The following is a 20,135-nucleotide window of genomic DNA, read 5'->3' on the forward strand; positions in this document are numbered from 1 at the left end:
ACTAAAAACTAATGAAGTATACTCTATAGACCATCCAATGTCAAAATTTGTATGGAGCTGAGGAAATAGTGATTTCATATAAACAAACTCAAATTTCAATGAAAATCACACAATCAGCACTTTGGCCGCAAACAGTTTTTTTATGAAATGCTCCTATCTATAACGATATTTTGAAACAAAATCTGTTACTCGTACAATTTATGCATCCTTAAACGCACTCAACTGCAGTAAAAATCATGAGAATTGTACAATTTAATAGGTCTGTTCCAAGGCCATATCAATTGTCAAATTTGATCCATAGACAACATAACCTAAACAACTGCTCATGAAAAATGAGCTGCCGAAATAGGCGCGAAGCAGCTTCAATACGTAATTTTTTTTGAAAGCTGTCACTATAAGTATACGGCGCCTCAAAATTTCAGCAAAAAACAAAGGTTATTCTTTGTTATTTGTACTAAGGGGGACAGACATTTCATTCAATCGTTGAGTGAATATCCTGTGTAGATCAAGCGTTGCATCCTTATACAGGACGTTTGGGATCACTAGAAATACCCCCAGCTGAAATGCCTATAGACGAATTGCTAAAACACAACGAAACATAATAATAGAAAAGAAAACAAACAGAGCTTTTGCTCTTCCCTACCCACTCATGGTTCACGTAAAGTGATTTCAACAAAGACGACAGAGCTGTTTCGACCTCAGGATTCAGTGGCGGTCTGAGGATAGCGTGATCTATCCATCATCAGTTGTTTCCACTGATCCCTTCCCAAGACAGCGACAGTAAAACTTTCGATTGAACAAGTGTTTGAAAATTTACTTAGAGAATTATTCATCAACTGATGGAAATACGGGTAAATTTGGAACGCTGCTAAGAAATTCAAAACCCAGACGCAGCAAAAAATCAAGTAAAAGCAAAAACGTAACCAGAAGAAAATCAAACTAACAAAAAGTACGAAAGAATCTCACCATTTTTCAAACAAACTGCATTCATCCAAGCCACATCCATCCAAATTGAATTCATCCAAATTGCACTTATCCAAATTCCATTTCCAAAAACACCAAATGTACTTTACGACACGAAAACTCATTCCATCACAGGCAACTCCGTTTTGCACGAAAGTGTTGCGTATATCGAGGATAACTCCGTTCGTATCGAAAATTAGTGAACGCTAAGGATGAACTAGTGACAGTACAGCAAGGGTGCAGTTAACTAAAGACTTTGGTAAGGGTGCAGTTAACTAAAGACATTGGTAAGAGTACAGTTAACTAAAGATATCGGTAAGAGTACAGTTGACTAAAGACACTGGGAGAGTCCTGTATAAGGATGCAACGCTTGATCTACACAGGATATTCACTCAACGATTGAATGAAATGTCTGTCCCCCTTAGTACAAATAACAAAGAACAAACCTATTCCACAAAAAATGACATCTAGTCGGTACCTGTCAAAATATTTCTTTAATCATAATATTTACTCTGTTGATAACTATTGAGTTTAAGTGACTAGGACATGTTACGGTCAATAAAATCATAAAATTCAATAGTAAAACTTGTAATGCCGTGTGTAAAAGTTTCATAAAAAGATTTACTGTGAACAGCAGCTTCAATACAAAGCAACTATTACGATCTTACCGTAATGTCTTCATTACATTTTGTTGTTCATCCACTGCCTGGCACTGATGAGTTGAATGATAGGTGAGCAAAGATGGAAGAATTTTTTTGCATTTTAGTCGAACATTAATCCGTTAAATCTTCCGTTCAAATAATAAATTGAGTGCATTGTCCTGACCCATCTATGATTGCACGGTGGTTTTGTTTTTTTTTTCTTCTTTTAACCACGTTTATCGTCGAAAATGTCGGCATTCAATATGATTTATTTTTTGAATTTCTTAGCACCAAAGATGCACAGGGACAAACACCATTCATGTTAGCCGTTTCCTCGCGTGCTTATCAAGCTGGATTGATTCTGTTCAGTGTTATCATCGAAATATCAAAAGCTGATCCAGCTGAGCGAGATTCAATGATATTTCCACCCGCTTCAACAGCCGATCAATCACCGTTATACGTGCTGTGCTGCAATGACACTTGCTCGTTCACATGGACTGGAGCTGATCACATCAATCAAGACATTTTCGAATGCAAAACGTGCGGTCTAACTGGTTCATTGTGCTGTTGCACCGAATGCGCCAAAGTATGCCACAAGGGACATGACTACAAATTGAAACGAACTTCGCCGACTGTTTATTGTGATTGCTGGGAGAAATGCAAAGCCTTGATAGCTGGAAATCAGTCGAAAAGACTTGAGCTGTTGCGTGAATTGGCCAACGATACAGACTTGGTGACGAAACCGAACTCCCGAGGTGAACCGATATTGTTGTTTTTGATTCAAACAGTGGGCAGACAGGTCGTCGAACAGCGTCAATATCGATCAAGAGTTCGCGGCTCAACAGCGAATCGTAAGACACCATCGTTGGACGTTGACAATGATATGCCCGATGATGATTTAGAGCCGCCGAAATTCGCGAAAAAAGCACTCGATCGATTGTTGGTTGATTGGCCGGCAGTAAAGGCAATGATTTTAACCGGTTCGGATCAGGTGAAACGATCCCAATCGGCGGAAAATAAAGTTTTCTACAACGAGACCAACGAACAGAACATTTTACTTGCAAAGTCAGAGCGGCACGACTCTGTTGGACAAATTTACGCATTCATTGTTTGTTCGCTGCAACAATGATCCGTTGGACACTGCTCAGCACATTAACTAGAGAATTGCAGAGCGACGATCCAGCACGTGCCGAAGAAGCACAAATTGTGGCCCGACGGTTTATCCGATCCGTTTCTCGTATATTCCTGATATTTAGCTAGAAACGTTTGCCCAATCCCGACAAACAGCGCAGGTTAGTTAATGCCAAGAGTTTTAACGAGTCACTTTCACTCAAATCTCGATTTCATTTCAGTTCAACACAACAGAAGCACTTGCAAACGTGCCGACGGGTGTTCCAGACTCTGATGAAAATCTCTATCGAAGAACTGATCGAAATTGCTGATGCTTTAATAGCACCCGTTCGAATGGGAGTGGTACGACCGACAGCTCCATTTTCTATGTCAACTTCATCAAGCATAGATGTAGTAAGTTCGGGTTGTTTGACTTGTTGTGACGTCATCTTCACCACCTGCAATTTGTATTTTCTTTCTTCCAGAATTCCGACGACTTATTTAGTGTCGAACCATTGACACCATCATCGGTGGCACGGAACGTTGCCAATGTTCCGTCTTCTCGTCAAGGCTACAAGGTCTATAATCTGGGAACACGCAACGTCGGCGATCAGGCATCGAGTTTCCTATCCCAAATCGATCGTTATCGAATGCGACGATTGGATCAGGCCGCCGAAGATGCAGCCATCAATAATGGACAAGACGATGAAGATATTTCCGAACAGGATGATACCTCGAACGAACGTGACCTTCGACCTTCGAATAATATGGACGAAGATGTGCCAGATCCGTTGCGCAACGAAGATGCGGTTATGGTAAGAGATTGAGATAGTATTTGGAGATTGGGTGGATGAGCTAAAATTGGATGTTGTGGGCTTGTTTTGATTGCAGGAAGGTGAAAGTGATAACGAATTCAATTTTCATGAAGCAGAAACCGAATCTGATTCTGATGATAATCAGAGCACTCAGGATGCTCAAAGAAGCGTTCAAACTGGTGCTACAGCCGGCTCAGACACAGGTGAAGAATATTTTCTTTATGTTTACATCTCGCCCCTTAGTCTTGGTCCCTTAGTTTTCCATTCGCCGCGTTGTCCTGGACTCTTTGTTGTTACAACCCTTCTAAACCTTTCATTCGTCTCGAAACTCACTGAGTTCTGTTATAACAATAGGTACGTGCCGCAAGGCATTAGTTTCATTCAATGCAAATTTCAAGGTGGACAGAAATATTCTGCCATCATCACCACAATCATCAAACATTGAAATGTTTTTGTCAAAATGATAAGGATGTTTCTACAACGTTTAGGCTCCATTCTCATGCTAAATGAAGACGATACAGACGGTTCAAGTCAGCCGGACGAAGATGGAACCGAGGACGGTGAAAGTGACGAACATTCGCAAGAGGATTATAGTCCAAACGACGAGCAATTGGAACGCCGCACCACAGTCACCGGCACTCAGCGCAACAATTTGGCTCCGCAATCAATGCAATGGGCAATCCGAAGCCGTGACACCAGTCGATCGGTTCGTTTGACTGGCAATTCGAGCTTGGTATTCATAGATCCGTCAGCGTTGCGACGAACGACCACTGCAAATGCAGCTGTTGCAGCAGCCCAGGAACCACACACAGTGTCTACGACTGCCAGTAGCTTGGCTCGAGCGTTTGGCATTGTCTTGAGACAAGTTTGTCAACTGTTTAATACGATCTCCGAATTATACACCAACGGAACGCTGCACAGCAACAGCAGCATGAATATTACTTATCAGGAGGCCAATCAATTACATGTGAGTATTGAGTATTGGGTGCGACTGCTCGAAAGGAAAATAAAAACAAAATTTCAGATTGACAGGGAAACGCGATTGAAGCCGACATGGGACTGGGTGTTAACCGTAATGGATGCAACTGAGGCGCAACTCCGGTTTGGTGCTTCGTTGACTCATTCAACCGATCCATCGCATCCATTGCATCCACTACATCCATTGAATCCTTCACAACCAGCTGCATCAAGCATCAACAATCTGAGCGTACCACCGAGCAGTAAGAAAGATTTTTTCGCCTTCTCGTGACCAACAAATTCTCAATTTTCTCTCTTTCTCCATTTTGTATCAGGCAATTATCAGCCACGTCGAACAGCCACACTAGAAAGTACGCAAAGTACATCCAGTACCAGTACTCGAATCGTTGGATTTTCTACTGCGTCTGATAATCAACGCAATTTTGACAGAGACGGTGTAGCACAGACCGCTCGTCGAGAATTTTTGACCTACGCATTATCCTTGATGCGATCACACAGTTCCGAACACCGTGACTCATTGCCGGTATTGGATGTGACTGCTCTGCGTCACATTGCCTACGTTCTCGATGGAATCATCTTTTATATGCGTGCTGGAAAGGAGAACGACATGGACAAAAACGACGTGAACATCTGGGCCGACTTGAATGAAAACGAAAATGACGATGCTGAAGACGAACCAATGGATGGTGCCGATTTGTCCGATAGCGCAATGTATATGCTGGGATCACAGCAAGGACGTCGTCATTCATTTTTCCAACGCTCCGAATCGACACTTTGTCTCGGCCGATGCACTATGATGTTTTAAGACTGAGGGGTGGTGGTGACTCCGACTCGTATCACACTGCTAATGACGAAATCTCCGCTAGCAGTTCAATTTACGACCTCACTTCAGCGTACAATGACATGACAATTGAATGCAAACGAGAATTCATTGGTAGAGTGCAAGCATGGTGCATGCTAATGAACGGCTCATTTCCTCCGGTTCGGCCACACTACGTAAACCAAATGAATGAAGCGGTTTTGGACGAATTTTTCCACCAACTGATCTTCGGCCTCAAAACCATAAGGGATAACGAGAGAATAAACCAAGTGGCTGGCACAGTAACAACACGTAAGTAGACTTTAAGTTTTCATCAACGCCTAATATTCTTTTCCAACTATTTTCGATCTGACTCACTTTTTTTTCAAAATTTCGACGGAAGCTTGTCCGAATCACTGCAAATTCAAATGTCTTATCTCAAAAGTTTCGCCTGCGGCGCTTCACAAGAAGCATACATGTCCTAAATTCCTTATATTTTCGGTCCTTTGAAGTAGTCAAATACCCAATCTACTGAAAACTTACAAGAATAGTAGGTTACAGTGCACCCTGCGAAAATGATTCATTACATGGGGGAGCAATTTTGAGATACGAGCAACTCACAAGTGTGTGTTTAAGCGCCAAGGTTTGAAAACTGTTATTTTGACAAGGGTAGAGTTTGCATATCCGAGCCGAAGGCGAGGTATGTAACTACCCGCGTCAAAATAACAGTTTTCAAACCGAGGCGCTTAAACACACACGCGTGAGTTGCAAGTTTCAAAATTGTTCCACCATGTAATGAATCATTGCAGCAGGATGCACTGTATTCTATTTTATTGCTTGCCCATGCGAAAATTGATTCTTACATATCAATTTCTATAAATAGCAACAAAAGCTGATTTAAATACAACCATCTCTGTAGACAAAATCAACAAAACAAATAGAAATTTTTTCGGCACTATAAAACCAGTACACAGCCGAAATCGGCTCATACTTCTTCATAAAATATCCCGAAAATATTGGTATTGGTACAGCAGTACCAACCGTACCCACCGTACCGAAAGTGATCGAAGTGATCACACTATAGCATGTGCCATGTTGTCATTGAATTGTTATTCCGTACCATGACATTCTAAGCAATGATTTTGTTGTCTTTGTTATTTAGACGAAAAATTTTGCAGTGAAGTGAAATGAATTGTGTCTAAAATTAATCAATGTGTGAAGTGTTTTCGAATTTAAGTGAAAAATACGCAACTAAAAGTGCTCGCTATGTGTGTTCATAACAAACATTGAAATTATTGCTAGAACAAATATGGCTGACGCTTTCAGTTTTGTGATTTTTCTTTTTAAGAATTGAAATTCTTTTGCCACACTGAACTCTCGCCACTGCAAAATAATTGTCCAAAAACACAAAACATCAATAATTATTCTCGTTTTCATGTCAAAAAGCATAAAATATTTCAGATGACGCATTCACTTTCATATGGCTGCACCCCACGAAAACTGATTTTACATGAATGACTCGAGCACCCCGCGAAAATATAGATTCCCTGACGAAAGTGTCACGCAAATATCCCTAAGGGAATCGACCATTTTCGTGGGGCCCAAATTGATATGTATGAATCAATTTTCGCATGTGGCAAGCAATAAAAGAATTTTATGTGAAACTCGCGTTGCTATGTGTATCTACAGGAAGAAATGAATATCAAGCTCGTCCAAGGTCCCCAATGAAATGTTTTCGTACTGTTTTGTCCTTTAAATCCTTTGTTAAAACGCGTTGTATTTTTACAGCGTGGATTATGAGACCCGGAAAGAGAAGCTTCGTAGAAGTTGCAGTGAATTTGGGTATTGCCGTTATTTTCCTTTTTGTATCGTTGTTGACAAGACCGAACCATAATTTTCTTAGAGAAACTGTGTTATTTTCCATTATAACGATTAATTCGATTTTAGTTGCCTTATCACCCGTCTATGAGGCGTTTTTACAAAAATATTTGAATTACAATTCAATAATACTCACAGTTATTCTATCGGTTTTCAATATACTTAATAAATGATCAACAGGTTCAACAACAACAAAAACAACAACAACAACAGCAACAACATTAAAACATAGAAAACCAAAATGTGAATAAAAGTATAATTTTAACAAAACACAAATAAAAAAAATATTTTTTTTGTAAAATGGAAAATGCTTGCGTTTCAATTCTTCGGGTTTTATGGGCGCAGTGTGTGATGTGAATTTGAGTTTTTTCTGCAGTCATAGCTATGTTTTCAAGCCGTTATTCAAGTCCAACATCAAGATTCAAGAGACGTTTAAATTGATTTTAACCTCGACAGCTGATAGTCCGAGGAATTTACGGTCAATACCTATCTAATAAAGCAAAATCCATCTAAATCCGTTCAAATTTGGCCAACCTTCAAGCAAAAAAGGCTTTCCACCCTGAACCTCGTTCAAACCAAGGGGTCTAACTCACGAGTCGGTCATCCAATTTTCATAATTTTTTTTTTTTGTCGATCGGTATTGTAAATACCTTTCATTTGACGTATTAAGTGTAGCCTTTAAATGGCCAGAGATATCTTCGGAAAACGTAAAATCACTTATGGGGCCCCAGCTCGGGAGGGGTCGACCCAAAATCGCCCATCTTCGAACTTAGCCTCACCTTTTTGACTATCTTTCAGGGAAAAAAAATTTTTGAAATCGGATTTGATTTACTCAAGATATCGACGTGACAGACAGACAGACAAAATTTCTATTGCGGATTCGTCATCTATGAACATAGACAAACACTTTGCCCTTACTGTCTGCTTCGAATTCCATCAATTACACACGGCATCGTAATCCTATAAGCCCCTTCGTACTTCGTACGGGGCTAAAAAGTTGTTCCACAAAATTGTCAAAGGAGACTAACGATTCTATAGAGCCATCGATCATTCGGATCGGATGTGGCTTGAATCTGAGTTGTTCGATACCTTGGCAAATTCATTCTGAAACACTAAGCACTAAGAACTGAATCAATTAAGAGGCTCACTTGACGCATTAATCAGAATTTTGCTTGGTATTTCAGTGCGTTGCAGCAAATTAATGGTTTGAGTTAAACAACTGTTTGATAGAAAACAAAATTGCAATTTTTGACAACGAGGGGAAAGCTCCTCACAAGTTACTTTCACGATTAGTAGTTAGAACGACTCCTAAGGACCCTCCTACATACTCGTAATACAATTACCAAAAATATGAGCTCTCGTCGAAAGTAGACATTCAAGATTGTAATACAAAGCAAAGGCGATGAGATTTCTCTAGGACTGATTCTTCTACAACCGTAGGGTGTTCTTCATTCAATGAAGTTCATTGCTGCGCATTATTACCATAAAGTTCCGATCAGATTTTTCAATGTCTCCACTAAGTAACTTCTCCTCCACACGAACATAAGGATTTTCTATTTCACTTGTTCATTAAGGGAAATACAAATGAAACGCTAAAAACTGTGATTCCGAAAGTTCAGCGAAAAGAACAGAAGCAACCCTTCGACTGTATCATGTAAAGCCCTACCTCCGACAGAAGCAGCTGCGACGTTTGATAAACCACCGACGAACATTCAGTCTAAGATTGACGAAGAGTTTGTATTTAATTTCCGAACAAAAGATCTTGCTCTAAGCAATGTACGGTCATTTCATATTTAATGCTGCTGAGAATTTCAAAATCATCGAAAATTTGATTCCAAAAACGTTTTCAGTGAACCGTTGGAAATTATTCAAATGAAAACATTTCCCGCAACCATATCAAAAGCATTCAAACTGTTCCAGTGCAAAACAAGCGTTCGAAGTAATGTTGGGAGGGTCATATTCGCGAAAAATTTTCGAGAAAATTCGCGAAAATCAAGAAAATTTTAGAGAATTTCCCAAAATTTTCACAAGTTGACAAAAATTCACAAAAATAAATTTTTTGCAAATTCGCCGAAATTTTGGAAAATTCACGAAAATTATAGGCACTGTAACGGTCGAGTATAAAATCAGTCATCGCTATGGCCAGTCATTTTTCGACTCTTGTTATTTGTGATCGTCATTTCTCCATCTCCAGCCTTATTTTGGATTCGGAATTTTTTTAATTCGGGACGATCAGTAAGTTCGCGAGTGATAACCACGTTCATTTAGACAATAAGTCTAGGTTCGATTTTTTAGCACCAATTATGAGCACCTCTAACATAACAATGAAAATTAAAAAAAAAAAACGACTCTGACCTACTGCGTGCTACACCTTATACTTTTAGGGAATGCTCGGCAGAATTTTGTTTTGTTTTTGTTTCTGTGAATTGGATCATTAACCAAGGCTCGATTATATTATTCGCGCAACACTCAAAATATGATACAATTATTGGATTTTATTGCTTATTATTGTATCGGTAACGTGGTATTTTTAGCAAAACATTCAACAGCGGAAAGTTTTTTTTTGCTCTCTCGTTACATTGAATGAAAATTTTCCAGAAAAAAATGGAAAAACGCAAAAACTAACGGTGAACTGATTTTTCATTACTAACACCTGACCAGACCCATATGTGACCTACTATAAACCATAAAACGTGTATATCTCAGCATGATGGTAGAGAACAAAAAGCGATCCGTTCATTGTTGTCTATTTTTCTACGCTGTAAACGCTAATTGTTTAATAAAAAATTGTAAAATGTCAATGCCGCGAAATTTGATTAAAAAAAAAACATTCGATGCTAATCTCAAAACATACTTTTCTGTGTGTACGTACAGGTAAATAGACTTGTCGAAGCGTTACTTTTACGATGCTATTGTTATACTTCCATGAATGTGATATATACAAACCTCATGAATGTGGTAATGTGGTATGCATATCTTTGATGTTGTAAAGTTATTTGCTGAGGTTCTAGGAAAAACAAATATTTTTTTTACAATTATGACCTGAAATTAAGTTTGCCTTTATATCCTGGTCGACGAGACAAGACTTTTTCGGTGCTGGAATTTTCGTTTTAATTACTTTTATTATTACACGAAATGTTGCTGTAACAAAGTCTTCCATAATTCTTTAGATTTGTATGGTAAGACTAGTAGTATAAAGTGAGCTTTATTATTTTAATGACTAACGAACACATTCACGTTATGCTTTCTTCTGCAAATGATGTTAATCTCAGTGCAATTAAACAATTTACAGAGCTTAAACCTTTTTGCAGACAAGCCTGCGATGGACATAATAATGATGTATGAATAATCTACTACTTCTTCGGTAAGTAACACGACTATTGAAAACTTTAAAATCTCATGGGTGTTGCGTTGTTTATAAGAAAACACGAGCCGAAGCTCATCACTTTTTCCTTTGTCAACAGATGACTAAACCGTAGAAAACTAAATTTGACAATATCAGGGCATATTATTGGTATGAATTCATTTCTAGAAGTTACCAAATATTTACCAAAAATTGTCTAAATTTACCAAATTTGTCTTTCGGTTAGTTCGGTATATGTGTTGAGCAATCATAGGCCCTGCTTGAAATTGTATGTTTTTAATGTTAAAACGGCCACTCGTCGTCGAATAATATCGGTAAAATCAATTGTAGCATCACCACAGAATCGTTATCAATAATTGATACTCAATAATATTGAGTCAATATCACGTAGTAAATACACAAACACACGCAAATGGTTTATCGAAAAGGCTATACGCACCGGAATTGGTCTATAAAAATAATTGTTGTCCTTGTTAGTTATTATTGTTCATTAATAAATCAATTTCCCAACAATGAGCCATTGATCAATGATCATGTGCTGCACTTATTTCTTAAACGTTTTTCTGATAATGCTTTTAGTCCTATTATATACTTGCTGTTATCTACAAGAAATGCGGGAGCAATAAATACAGTCAATAAATCAATCCAAAAGTTACGAAAATACCTCCATATCTTGGAATTAATTCACCTAATCATTTTCCGAGTCTAATACCATTCCCAATTAATAGCTGGAAATGATCCAAGAATTTGTTGATAAATTTAAATGTGTTCATTGATTTAGATATCTGAAATGATGGTGTAGCGAGGCAGTGTAAAGAGGTTATTGTTTAAGTAACTGATTTTCAGAATTCTCAGAATTATATGCCAGTTTAAATAACGTATGCACCTCTGTCCAAAATGTTTATCTTGATGATTTAAGTTATGTACCACGCCAGAGGTGCATAATCTACTATTTACGTGCTTCAACTACGTAATACCGTCATTACGGTTGTGTGATGATGCTAAAGATCGTTGATAGATCGTTTCCAGTTTTTTTTTTATAAATTTTGGAAATGTGGAGATCGAAATACCAAATAATATTTATTCGATTCGCGGAAATCTTGACGCCTTTCCTCCATATCGCCTCTTATTAATTTCAATTTTATTTTTACTGTATCATACAGAGAGGGCGGAACTATGGGCCCTAAGCGAATGTGTTTGGCATTGACAACTCACGCCAAATCATACTGATGAATAGAAATCGTGTAATCAAATAGAATATCTCACGACTTTAAGCATCATAATTATGAAGTCATTCAACGAACCGTATAAATTAAAAATCGTGATCTGTGCAATCAAATATTTATTTAACATTTACTTTGTCAGTACATCAAAATCAATTCACTCATAAAGTGCTGCTGAGCTATTTAACGTTAACGATTCATTTTGAACGCCAACGGAACATAGGTATTCCCTTGAGCTGTCGCTGGTCTGAACTGACTCGGTACAATTTTCCGTATTGGTCATCATCGTCGAATGGCTTGGTATCAGTTATCCAGGAAACATCCCAGTATGTCGTAACGTATATCTTACTCCAATCGTCGCCACCGAAACATAACGATGTAACTGTTTTAACGGGCAATTCGATTGTCTCAAGTAGTTGACCGTTAATCGTGTCAAATTTACATATTTTACTTGACCCATATGAAGCCATCCATAGATTATCCTCGGAATCAATGGTAATTCCATCGACGAAATCGCCATTCAAGAAGTTGCTATCGCATTTCTTAAATCCAACTACTGAATTGAGGTCGATGAAGAGTTTTTTGTTGGCTATGTGAATTGACTGTGTTAATTACATGAAATTGTTATAAAAAGAAGAAAAATTCTACAGGAGAACTGTGGTACCAACAATACAACATCTCTCCCGTAAAGCTTTTCCTAATACTACCAATAATTACTTATCGTCCCTGATTCCAGATCGAAATCGAATGACCACACACCACGGAGCGATTCAGCAAAAAACAAGCGTTTGTTGTCGTTGCTCCAAGTAAGACCATTGGGTGTCGCCAAACCCTCGTCCATCACATCTAAGGATTCTCCATCAAATCGATAAATGTGACCAATCCCCGAACCGAATTTGTTTCCACTCTGAACTGGAGCCCCTCCAACCCATAAGCGTCCCTTTGCGTCACACTTTCCATCATGGAAGATTCGACCATTTAAATCGAATTCTTTGATTATGTGAAGAGATTTTGCGTCCAAATCGAATGTGGCCAATTTGTTTGTGCCAATCGCTACAAGTATCTTATTCGGTTGACCTTCAACCGGTATAGCAAAAGATAACCATCCATCGTAAACGTGAATTCTTTCCGTTTTGTTATCGCTTGGTGTATAGATGGTAATATCACCCGCCAGATAATCTATGTAAATTAGACGATTACTATCAGCGTCATAGAATGGGGACTCCCCGTTCCTCGATCTTTCATCACCAGCTAAGCAAACATTGTAGTCCGTTGACATGGCCAAGAAGTAAGACGCTGTGAATTAAGCAAAAGAGAACTGTTGTCACGGTGTGTTACTTTTGTTAAGGTTGATTGAACTAGAAGTATATAAAGTCAAATCAGCTGAAAATGAAGGGAAGATATGACTGTGTTCACTTTTATTTCTATTGTGGATGACAAGGCTTTATCATGACTAAAGGGAGTAGATTTAACAATAAGGGTGGTTTATACAATGATAACTTGAAGATTCTTGAGATAAGTCTCTAAAAATGGATCTCTAGTTTTGCACAGTCCGGAGGGACTATTGAAAATTTCTTACAATTTCACTAGGTTTTTTAATGGATTTTTCCATTACAATAATTTTATTGTGAAGACGACACTATAGATTCCAGCCAGCTGAAGTAATTGGTTATTTAATCTTCCAATCAAACGGAATGGCTTTATAAATTATTAGTGTCAATCTAATCGAAACGAGGTTCAAACTTCTCAATGAAATTTGTTTTTGGTATGATTTACCATTAACAATAAAGATAGCGATTATTCGCGTTGCGTTTGGTTCACTACACAATGCTACATTTTAGATTCGCCTGTATGGCTTTATTGCCGTATACAACAGCTAATTATTTTACGATCCTCTGTGTCTCGAACAAGCTATTGCACTACACAGTTTATTGCACTGTAAATAACAGTATTATCTGTAAAAAAAATTGTGCAAAATTTGGTACTAATCGTTTAGTCAGAGGTAGACCATTGTCGAGGTTAGCTGACATTGTATTGAAAAGAAATTAATTTGACAAAATTTTCCATATTTAATTATTGTTTTAAAAAAATTTCACACAAAACAACGACGTTTTTTTTCGTTTATCATACAATAACTCCTACAGTTTCTCGACACAGCTTTGTTTCTCGACGAGTATATTTAGGAAAAAATCGACGGAATTTAAACATCGATTTTAACTGCAAGTAAGGTCTGATATGGGAAAAATTCAAGTGTTTAAATGAGATGATGATTTTGTATGTGGAACTTTTATGGAAAAGTAATTAACTTTGATAGTGGATGCAGTGCTACTCTCACTCTAATAAGAAACTGTTGCTCCAACTGAAGTGCTTATCGAGACAAACAAAAATTGTGCAAATAATAAGAAAACACAATATCCCCGATGATGGATGAAAAAAACACAACTGTAAGTTTAATTATTAAATTTTATGTAGAAACAGTGAATGCGAAATTCTGGCACACATATGTGCAAACTGTTTTGATGTTTTTATATACAATCAGTGCCGGACTGAAAACCGGGGAAAATTCGAAAAATGTCCTTTTTTTCATATAAAAAAGGATCTTCAGAAATTGCCCGAATTCCCAGTATGGCCAGTCTCGCACTGCATGCAGTTATCAGCTGTATTACAAGTAGTTTAAACTTAAAGAGTATTTTTGGAATTTCTTAAAATTTCCCAAATTTTCTTTAATTTTTCCAAAAAAATTTTTTGGAGAAAATCTGAACAAATATAGGAAAATTCAGGGAAATGTTTTCCCAAAAATAATCAGTGGTTTTATACTTTTTGTGGATTTCGTTTGCTCCATTCGCTCTATTCCACAATGTGAGTAAATAACATCAGAGTAGTGACTTTTTACAATGTTCCACTTCACACGTGCGAATAAGTGCAAGGACTTTCTTTACGATTCTTCTATTGAGACTGCAGAACGTTAAACACATAAAAAGTTTATTTGAATTAAGTTGAATAATTTGTAATTTATTTACGTTTAGGTTGAAATTAGTAACAAAACTTTGAACATACAATTTCTTGCACATGCACAAAAACCATTACATAACTCGGGATAAAAATGATGAGACTCGTTTTCGTGTGTTTATTGACCTCAACTTCGCCTCGGACAAACATAATACCTCACGAAAACTCTTCATTTCATCCCTAGTCATGCTAGTTACTATTATTTGCCAACAGTATGTGGCCCTGTGGAAATCTACACAATATTGTAATAGTCTTAATTTTTACTCGATCCTACTTATGGAACCCTAACTCACGACACACCGAATCCAGTTTTCATAAATTCTCATTTCTGGATTCGTTTAAATTGCGTCGATAGATATACTCAAAAGAATCTTCAAACACTTAAGCAGCCCTGGCTCATGGCTTTGATCATGCATTTTATCAATGTTACATGTACCATGCGAGTTAAAAAAAATCATTTGCATTGTTTCTAAAAAGTGTACAAAAAGTATCCCTAGATGTATATTCAACATTCCTGTGCAGGATTCAGTATTAAAAATTGAAAATTTTCATTTACGATAACGAAAACCTATCTGTAGTGTTACAGTTTTAGTTACTAACTTCATTGACACCTGTTGTGTTCTTAGTTTTTGCTTTTAGAGATTAGTGTCTACGCCAAATATAGTATGTAACCGACTGCTTAATTTTAGACTCAAGCTGTAGCTGAACAGCCCGATAATGGAGCCGAAGAAACTGATAGTCCAGCAGCAAAACAAGAACGCAGGGAATGGTCGAACAGTTTAGAGTTTCTGATGTCTTGTATTGCTACCAGTGTTGGCTTGGGAAATATTTGGAGGTTTCCATTCACAGTAAGTTCTTAATTTTTTCAGTGAAATGATTTCCCTCAATAAATAATTTCGTCGATTCTAGGCATACGAAAATGGTGGAGGTGCATTCCTCATTCCATACATAATTGTCTTATTTTTAATCGGTAAGCGAAGGTGTTGAAATACTGTTCAGGCATAAAATGTGTTAACTTTATCAATTACTTGAAGGCAAGCCTTTGTACTACCTTGAGATGTTTCTCGGTCAATTCACTAGTCGAAGTTCAGTAAAAATCTACAACTTCTGTCCAGCGTTCAGAGGTTAGACAGAACAGCTGGGTGTTCTTCGATTTTTTTTTTTTAATTTCGGGTTCTGGTTTCAGGAATCGGAGTTGGTCAAATACTTGCTACAATTTGTGTTGTTACCTACTATACGTCTCTTATCGCTCTGACGATATATTATTTTATCTCGTCTTTTGCGAAGGAACTGCCGTGGTCAACATGTTTGGAGGAATGGGGACCTGATTGTGTAAACTCGAGACCAAGATTTTTCGGTAACATAACTCCCCATGCAGATAACTCTACTGAACGACAAAGTAGTAGCTCGGAGATATATTTTTTGTAAGAGAAAAATAGACTACAAGAACTGTATGACTGTAACATTCCGAGAGGAACATTCCGTTGTTTTCTTTATTACATTCTAACGAGCTCCGACGACGCTTTTGTAATTTAGGAAGAAAAGCAATTGGAATGCAATAGGTGCAGGGCCTATTTTAAGGAATTTATACTTTAGAAGTTCCAATAAAATTCTTTGAAAAAAATTCCTTTAAAATACCCTGGTGCTATGTAGCTAACATAACAAAATTGCATTTTTACAGGCAATACGTACTGAAGGAGAAAAGTGACATAAGTGACGGTATCGGTTGGCCTGATTGGAAATTAACTTTATGCTTGTTGGGATCTTGGGTCGTGGTGTGCCTTATAATTGTTAAAGGTGTCAAGAGTTCGGGGAAAGCTTCATATTTTTTGGCATTGTTTCCATACGTAGTTATTATAATCCTGTTGGTGCACGCGTGCACGTTAGAAGGATCGGTAAATGGAATTTTATTCTTCCTCAAACCACAGTGGGGCGAACTACTGAATGCAAAGGTTAGTAGATCGTTTCCGTAATTGAAATTACATTTAATTGCTTTGCATGTGGCACACTGATCATCTTTGAGACGGTTACCTTTCAAAGCTTATTATTTATCTGGATCCGCTTTTAAATGCATCAATAGGTTTTGAACCAGCCAAGTCCAGTTGTTTTCTCACAGTAATTGGAAGAAATTGCAGATTTTTTACCATTCAATGAAATAAGTCCTTCATATTATGGTCATCTACTGTAATTCTCTCATTGATTCCGAGATGCCTAATTATTGGGCATGACAATCATTTTCATACTCAAAACTAACGAGTATATCATAATATAATCTGCATGCCTAGACGACACTTACATGACTAAGTTATTCATAAAATGAACGAACCAACCATTTCGAACCCAACTACTGACTTCCTATCATAATTTCGAAGAGCTAATTGTCATTTGTATGTTCGATTCGTTTTAAAACGATTTTTTTTTTTAATTCATCAAGGAATCATAAAACTCTCGAGAAGTTGGTGGAGGTTTTTTAATATCCATCCAACCATCCAATTGGCCCTTTTTTTAAACGCTTATATTTAACGTGCAAACTGTACATTGACGGTTAGTTGAGGCATACAAAATAACTCGAAACACTCTGCCTGCGGTTCATTCTAACAACGACTTTATTGTTTTTACATCAGGTTTGGCATGCTGCAACTACACAACTATTTTTTTCGCTCTCTACTGGTATGGGACCTATCATAATGTTCTCATCTCACAATAAGTTTTCTCATAACATTTATAGGTAAGAAATACGAACAAAAATTCAATTGTTGTCCATCCTTCACTCGAATCAAAAGGCCATAAATGAATTTTTTCACAACGCAGGCGAGAAAATGGTAATTTTCTTCCCTCAACTGAAACTTCGAAGGCCTGTGTTGTAAAAAATTATGTGTTGATTTCGGGAAGAGAAGTAGAAAATTTCATTTTCTCGGGTGACTTGTGACCCTCGCTACGTTCTGGCCACAAACAACACCCTCAAAATAAATATCCTTCTTTTCTTCCCTTGGGTAACAAATAACTATTTCACAACACAATCGAGAAAATAGTCATTTTCTCCCCTCCGCTGAAACATCGGAAGTCTTTGTTGATAAAACGATGAGAAAAAGTGGGAAAGTTGCAACAAATAACTATCGAAGCTCTCATATTAGTAGCTTACGTATCTATGGAAAAAATATTGCAAAATGGATAAGAGGTAAATTACTGTTAACGAGATATGAGCGAGTGACACATTGACCTGAGGAAATACCTTTTCATGTGTCGGGCCGAAAACAGGGGTTTTGCAGAAATCTTCTCGGGTTTTCGGCCCCTTTCATAAAAAATAATGTGCGTATCTACCTTGGCCAAAAAAGCCTAAAATCCTATGGCCAAGACAGACACGCAAATTACTATTTTGGTAAAAAATCCAACAGATATGTACGCTCACAAAGTTGAGTAAAATCGCATACTTTTAAGACCGATCTGGACCAGTGAGAGTAGATTTCCACTCGGTCTAAACTTTAGCCTCTAAGTAGATTCCTAGTACAAAAATTATTTGATCTAATTACTTAGAGATGCTATGATTGTGACAACGCTGGATACATTTACGAGTTTAATGGCCGGTCTGACTATTTTCGCTATACTGGGTAATTTGGCCCATAATTTGGGAATCGAAGATATTACAACGGTGATTAAATCAGGCACTGGACTAGCCTTCATTTCATATCCTGATGCAATATCCAAATTTGAAGTAGTGCCTCAGGTAGATATTCATTCCGTTTGGTTCAAACACTGGAAAACGAATAATCTATAACAAAATTTAAAGCTCTTCGCAGCATTGTTCTTCTTCATGCTCTTCACACTCGGAGTGGGTTCCGCAGTGGCTTTGCAGAGTGCCATTGTCACCGTTATTGTTGGTAATGAAGTGTGATTGTGATTACAGTGTGATCATAAGATGGTTTTCATTTTTTTTGCCTTCTTGCTCTAAAGATCAGTTCCATTGGAAACATTGGAAAGTTGTGATAGGCGCATGTACCGGTGGCTTCCTTGTGGGACTGGTATACCTTACGCCGGTAATAGAAATAGCAGAATATCCAAAGAAATCATTAACAATAAACAAATTCATTAGGGCGGTCAATGGATGTTGAACTTAGTCGATTACTACGGTGGCACGCTCCTTATCTTTTGTCTAGCTGTTTTCGAAACAGCTGGAATGTTTTGGATTTACGGTCTGGAAAACTGTTGCTGGGATATCCAATTTATGACCGGTCGAAAAACGTCACTATACTGGAGGCTATGCTGGGCATTCATTACGCCTGTTCTGATGGCCGTTATTTTCATTTATTCCATGGCTACGATAAAACCACTACAATACAGTGGCTGGGATTATCCTGTATCGCTTACCGGTAATTGATTAGTAAACTATAAAATGTGAGAAATTCTTTTAAACTGAAAACTGAAAAATGTAGCGATTGGTTGGGGCATATTTGGTCTCGGCATCATTCAATTTCCCTTTTGGGGAATATGGCGCATCGCACGAACGGCGAAACTATCGACCTGGGAAGCAACAAAAGAGTCACTGAAACCGAATAAAAAATGGGGACCTGCCGATCCGGAGAAATATTTGGAATGGCAACAATTTAAGAAAGATGTCAAAGAAAAACGGATAAAGGAAGCTGAATTGAAACAGCATTCATATTTGAGGCAAAAGTTGTACATATTCTTAGGAAAATACAAATAAATTTTGAGTGAAAGTCAATATGGTTTTTTGAGCATGTTGGTGAGTCCAATGGACTATTATCTTATTGAAGTTCGGTTATTTAGGTTAGATAACGACTTTTCCGCCAGTCTGAGTTAAATAAATTTTGACTGAAACCTGTGTCTGAAATGTATTGCTGATTTGTTTTGTCTGTTGCACAATTCTGCGCTACCTACTAAACCTATGTTAGGCTACTGCTGAATGTCAGTTGCACGTTTAATCGAGGGGTAAACCACTATTTTGTGATTAATCGTTAATCAGTTAATCTGTTAATCAGAAACATAAGTTTTGTGAATCCAAACGGTTAATCGGTGATTAACATTGATTAACCGCTTATATTTCACGTTTATTTGTAGTTTTGCAACGATTTCCCCGGTCAAATGCTGGTAAATCATCAATTCGTCATCATGTTAATCACTCGTTAATCATGTTAATCACATCAATAAAAAAAAGTGGTTTCCCCCTCTCGTTTAATTCTACAGAGTGATGTGTAGTGACCAAAAGCTGCAATAAAATTTCTGTTGCCCGAAAAGCGAAACTACTTACCCTACTACGGTCAGATTTTTTTTTAGCTGTCACTAACGACAAATAATAACTTAAAATGATTTCTCACTTAAACCTCACTATCGCGAGTC

General features: G+C 37.6%; 2 protein-coding genes and 1 pseudogene across 2 annotated transcripts; 2 read left to right on the forward strand and 1 right to left on the reverse strand.

Moving 5' to 3' along the window:
* The first annotated feature begins 1,794 nt into the window (after positions 1-1,794).
* LOC119069358 lies at positions 1,795-7,405 on the forward strand (annotated as a pseudogene).
* Positions 7,406-11,880: 4,475 nt separating this feature from the next.
* Positions 11,881-13,158, reverse strand: LOC119069065 (regucalcin-like). Its single transcript, XM_037172942.1, has 2 exons — positions 12,489-13,158; positions 11,881-12,360 (listed from the first exon to the last, which is right to left on the reverse strand). The coding sequence occupies exons 1-2, from the start codon at positions 13,048-13,050 to the stop codon at positions 11,969-11,971; spliced, it is 954 nt and encodes a 317-aa protein (XP_037028837.1). The 5' UTR covers positions 13,051-13,158; the 3' UTR covers positions 11,881-11,968.
* Positions 13,159-13,752: 594 nt separating this feature from the next.
* On the forward strand, positions 13,753-19,498 carry LOC119069064 (sodium-dependent nutrient amino acid transporter 1-like). The gene is made up of 12 exons (XM_037172941.1): positions 13,753-14,215; positions 15,470-15,628; positions 15,690-15,750; positions 15,815-15,904; positions 15,967-16,204; positions 16,462-16,732; positions 17,405-17,508; positions 18,315-18,504; positions 18,568-18,658; positions 18,732-18,814; positions 18,871-19,147; positions 19,211-19,498. The coding sequence occupies exons 1-12, from the start codon at positions 14,192-14,194 to the stop codon at positions 19,480-19,482; spliced, it is 1,860 nt and encodes a 619-aa protein (XP_037028836.1). The 5' UTR covers positions 13,753-14,191; the 3' UTR covers positions 19,483-19,498.
* The last annotated feature ends 637 nt before the right edge of the window (positions 19,499-20,135 follow it).

Source organism: Bradysia coprophila (genome assembly GCF_014529535.1).
Source record: "Bradysia coprophila strain Holo2 chromosome X unlocalized genomic scaffold, BU_Bcop_v1 contig_26, whole genome shotgun sequence".
NCBI lineage: Eukaryota > Metazoa > Arthropoda > Insecta > Diptera > Sciaridae > Bradysia > Bradysia coprophila.

Bases quoted from the DNA above. Each gene is read 5' to 3' on its own strand.
- LOC119069064 (XM_037172941.1), top strand. From the start codon at position 14,192: ATGATGGATGAAAAAAACACAACT. The intron at 15,905-15,966 runs GTTAGACAGAAC...TTCTGGTTTCAG, and splicing joins CTTCTGTCCAGCGTTCAGAG to GAATCGGAGTTGGTCAAATA. The intron at 18,505-18,567 runs GTAGATATTCAT...CAAAATTTAAAG, and splicing joins AATTTGAAGTAGTGCCTCAG to CTCTTCGCAGCATTGTTCTT.
- LOC119069065 (XM_037172942.1), bottom strand. From the start codon at position 13,050: ATGTCAACGGACTACAATGTTTGCTTAGCTGGTGATGAAAGATCGAGG. The intron at 12,361-12,488 runs GTAATTATTGGT...CAATTCACATAG, and splicing joins TCTGGAATCAGGGACGATAA to CCAACAAAAAACTCTTCATC.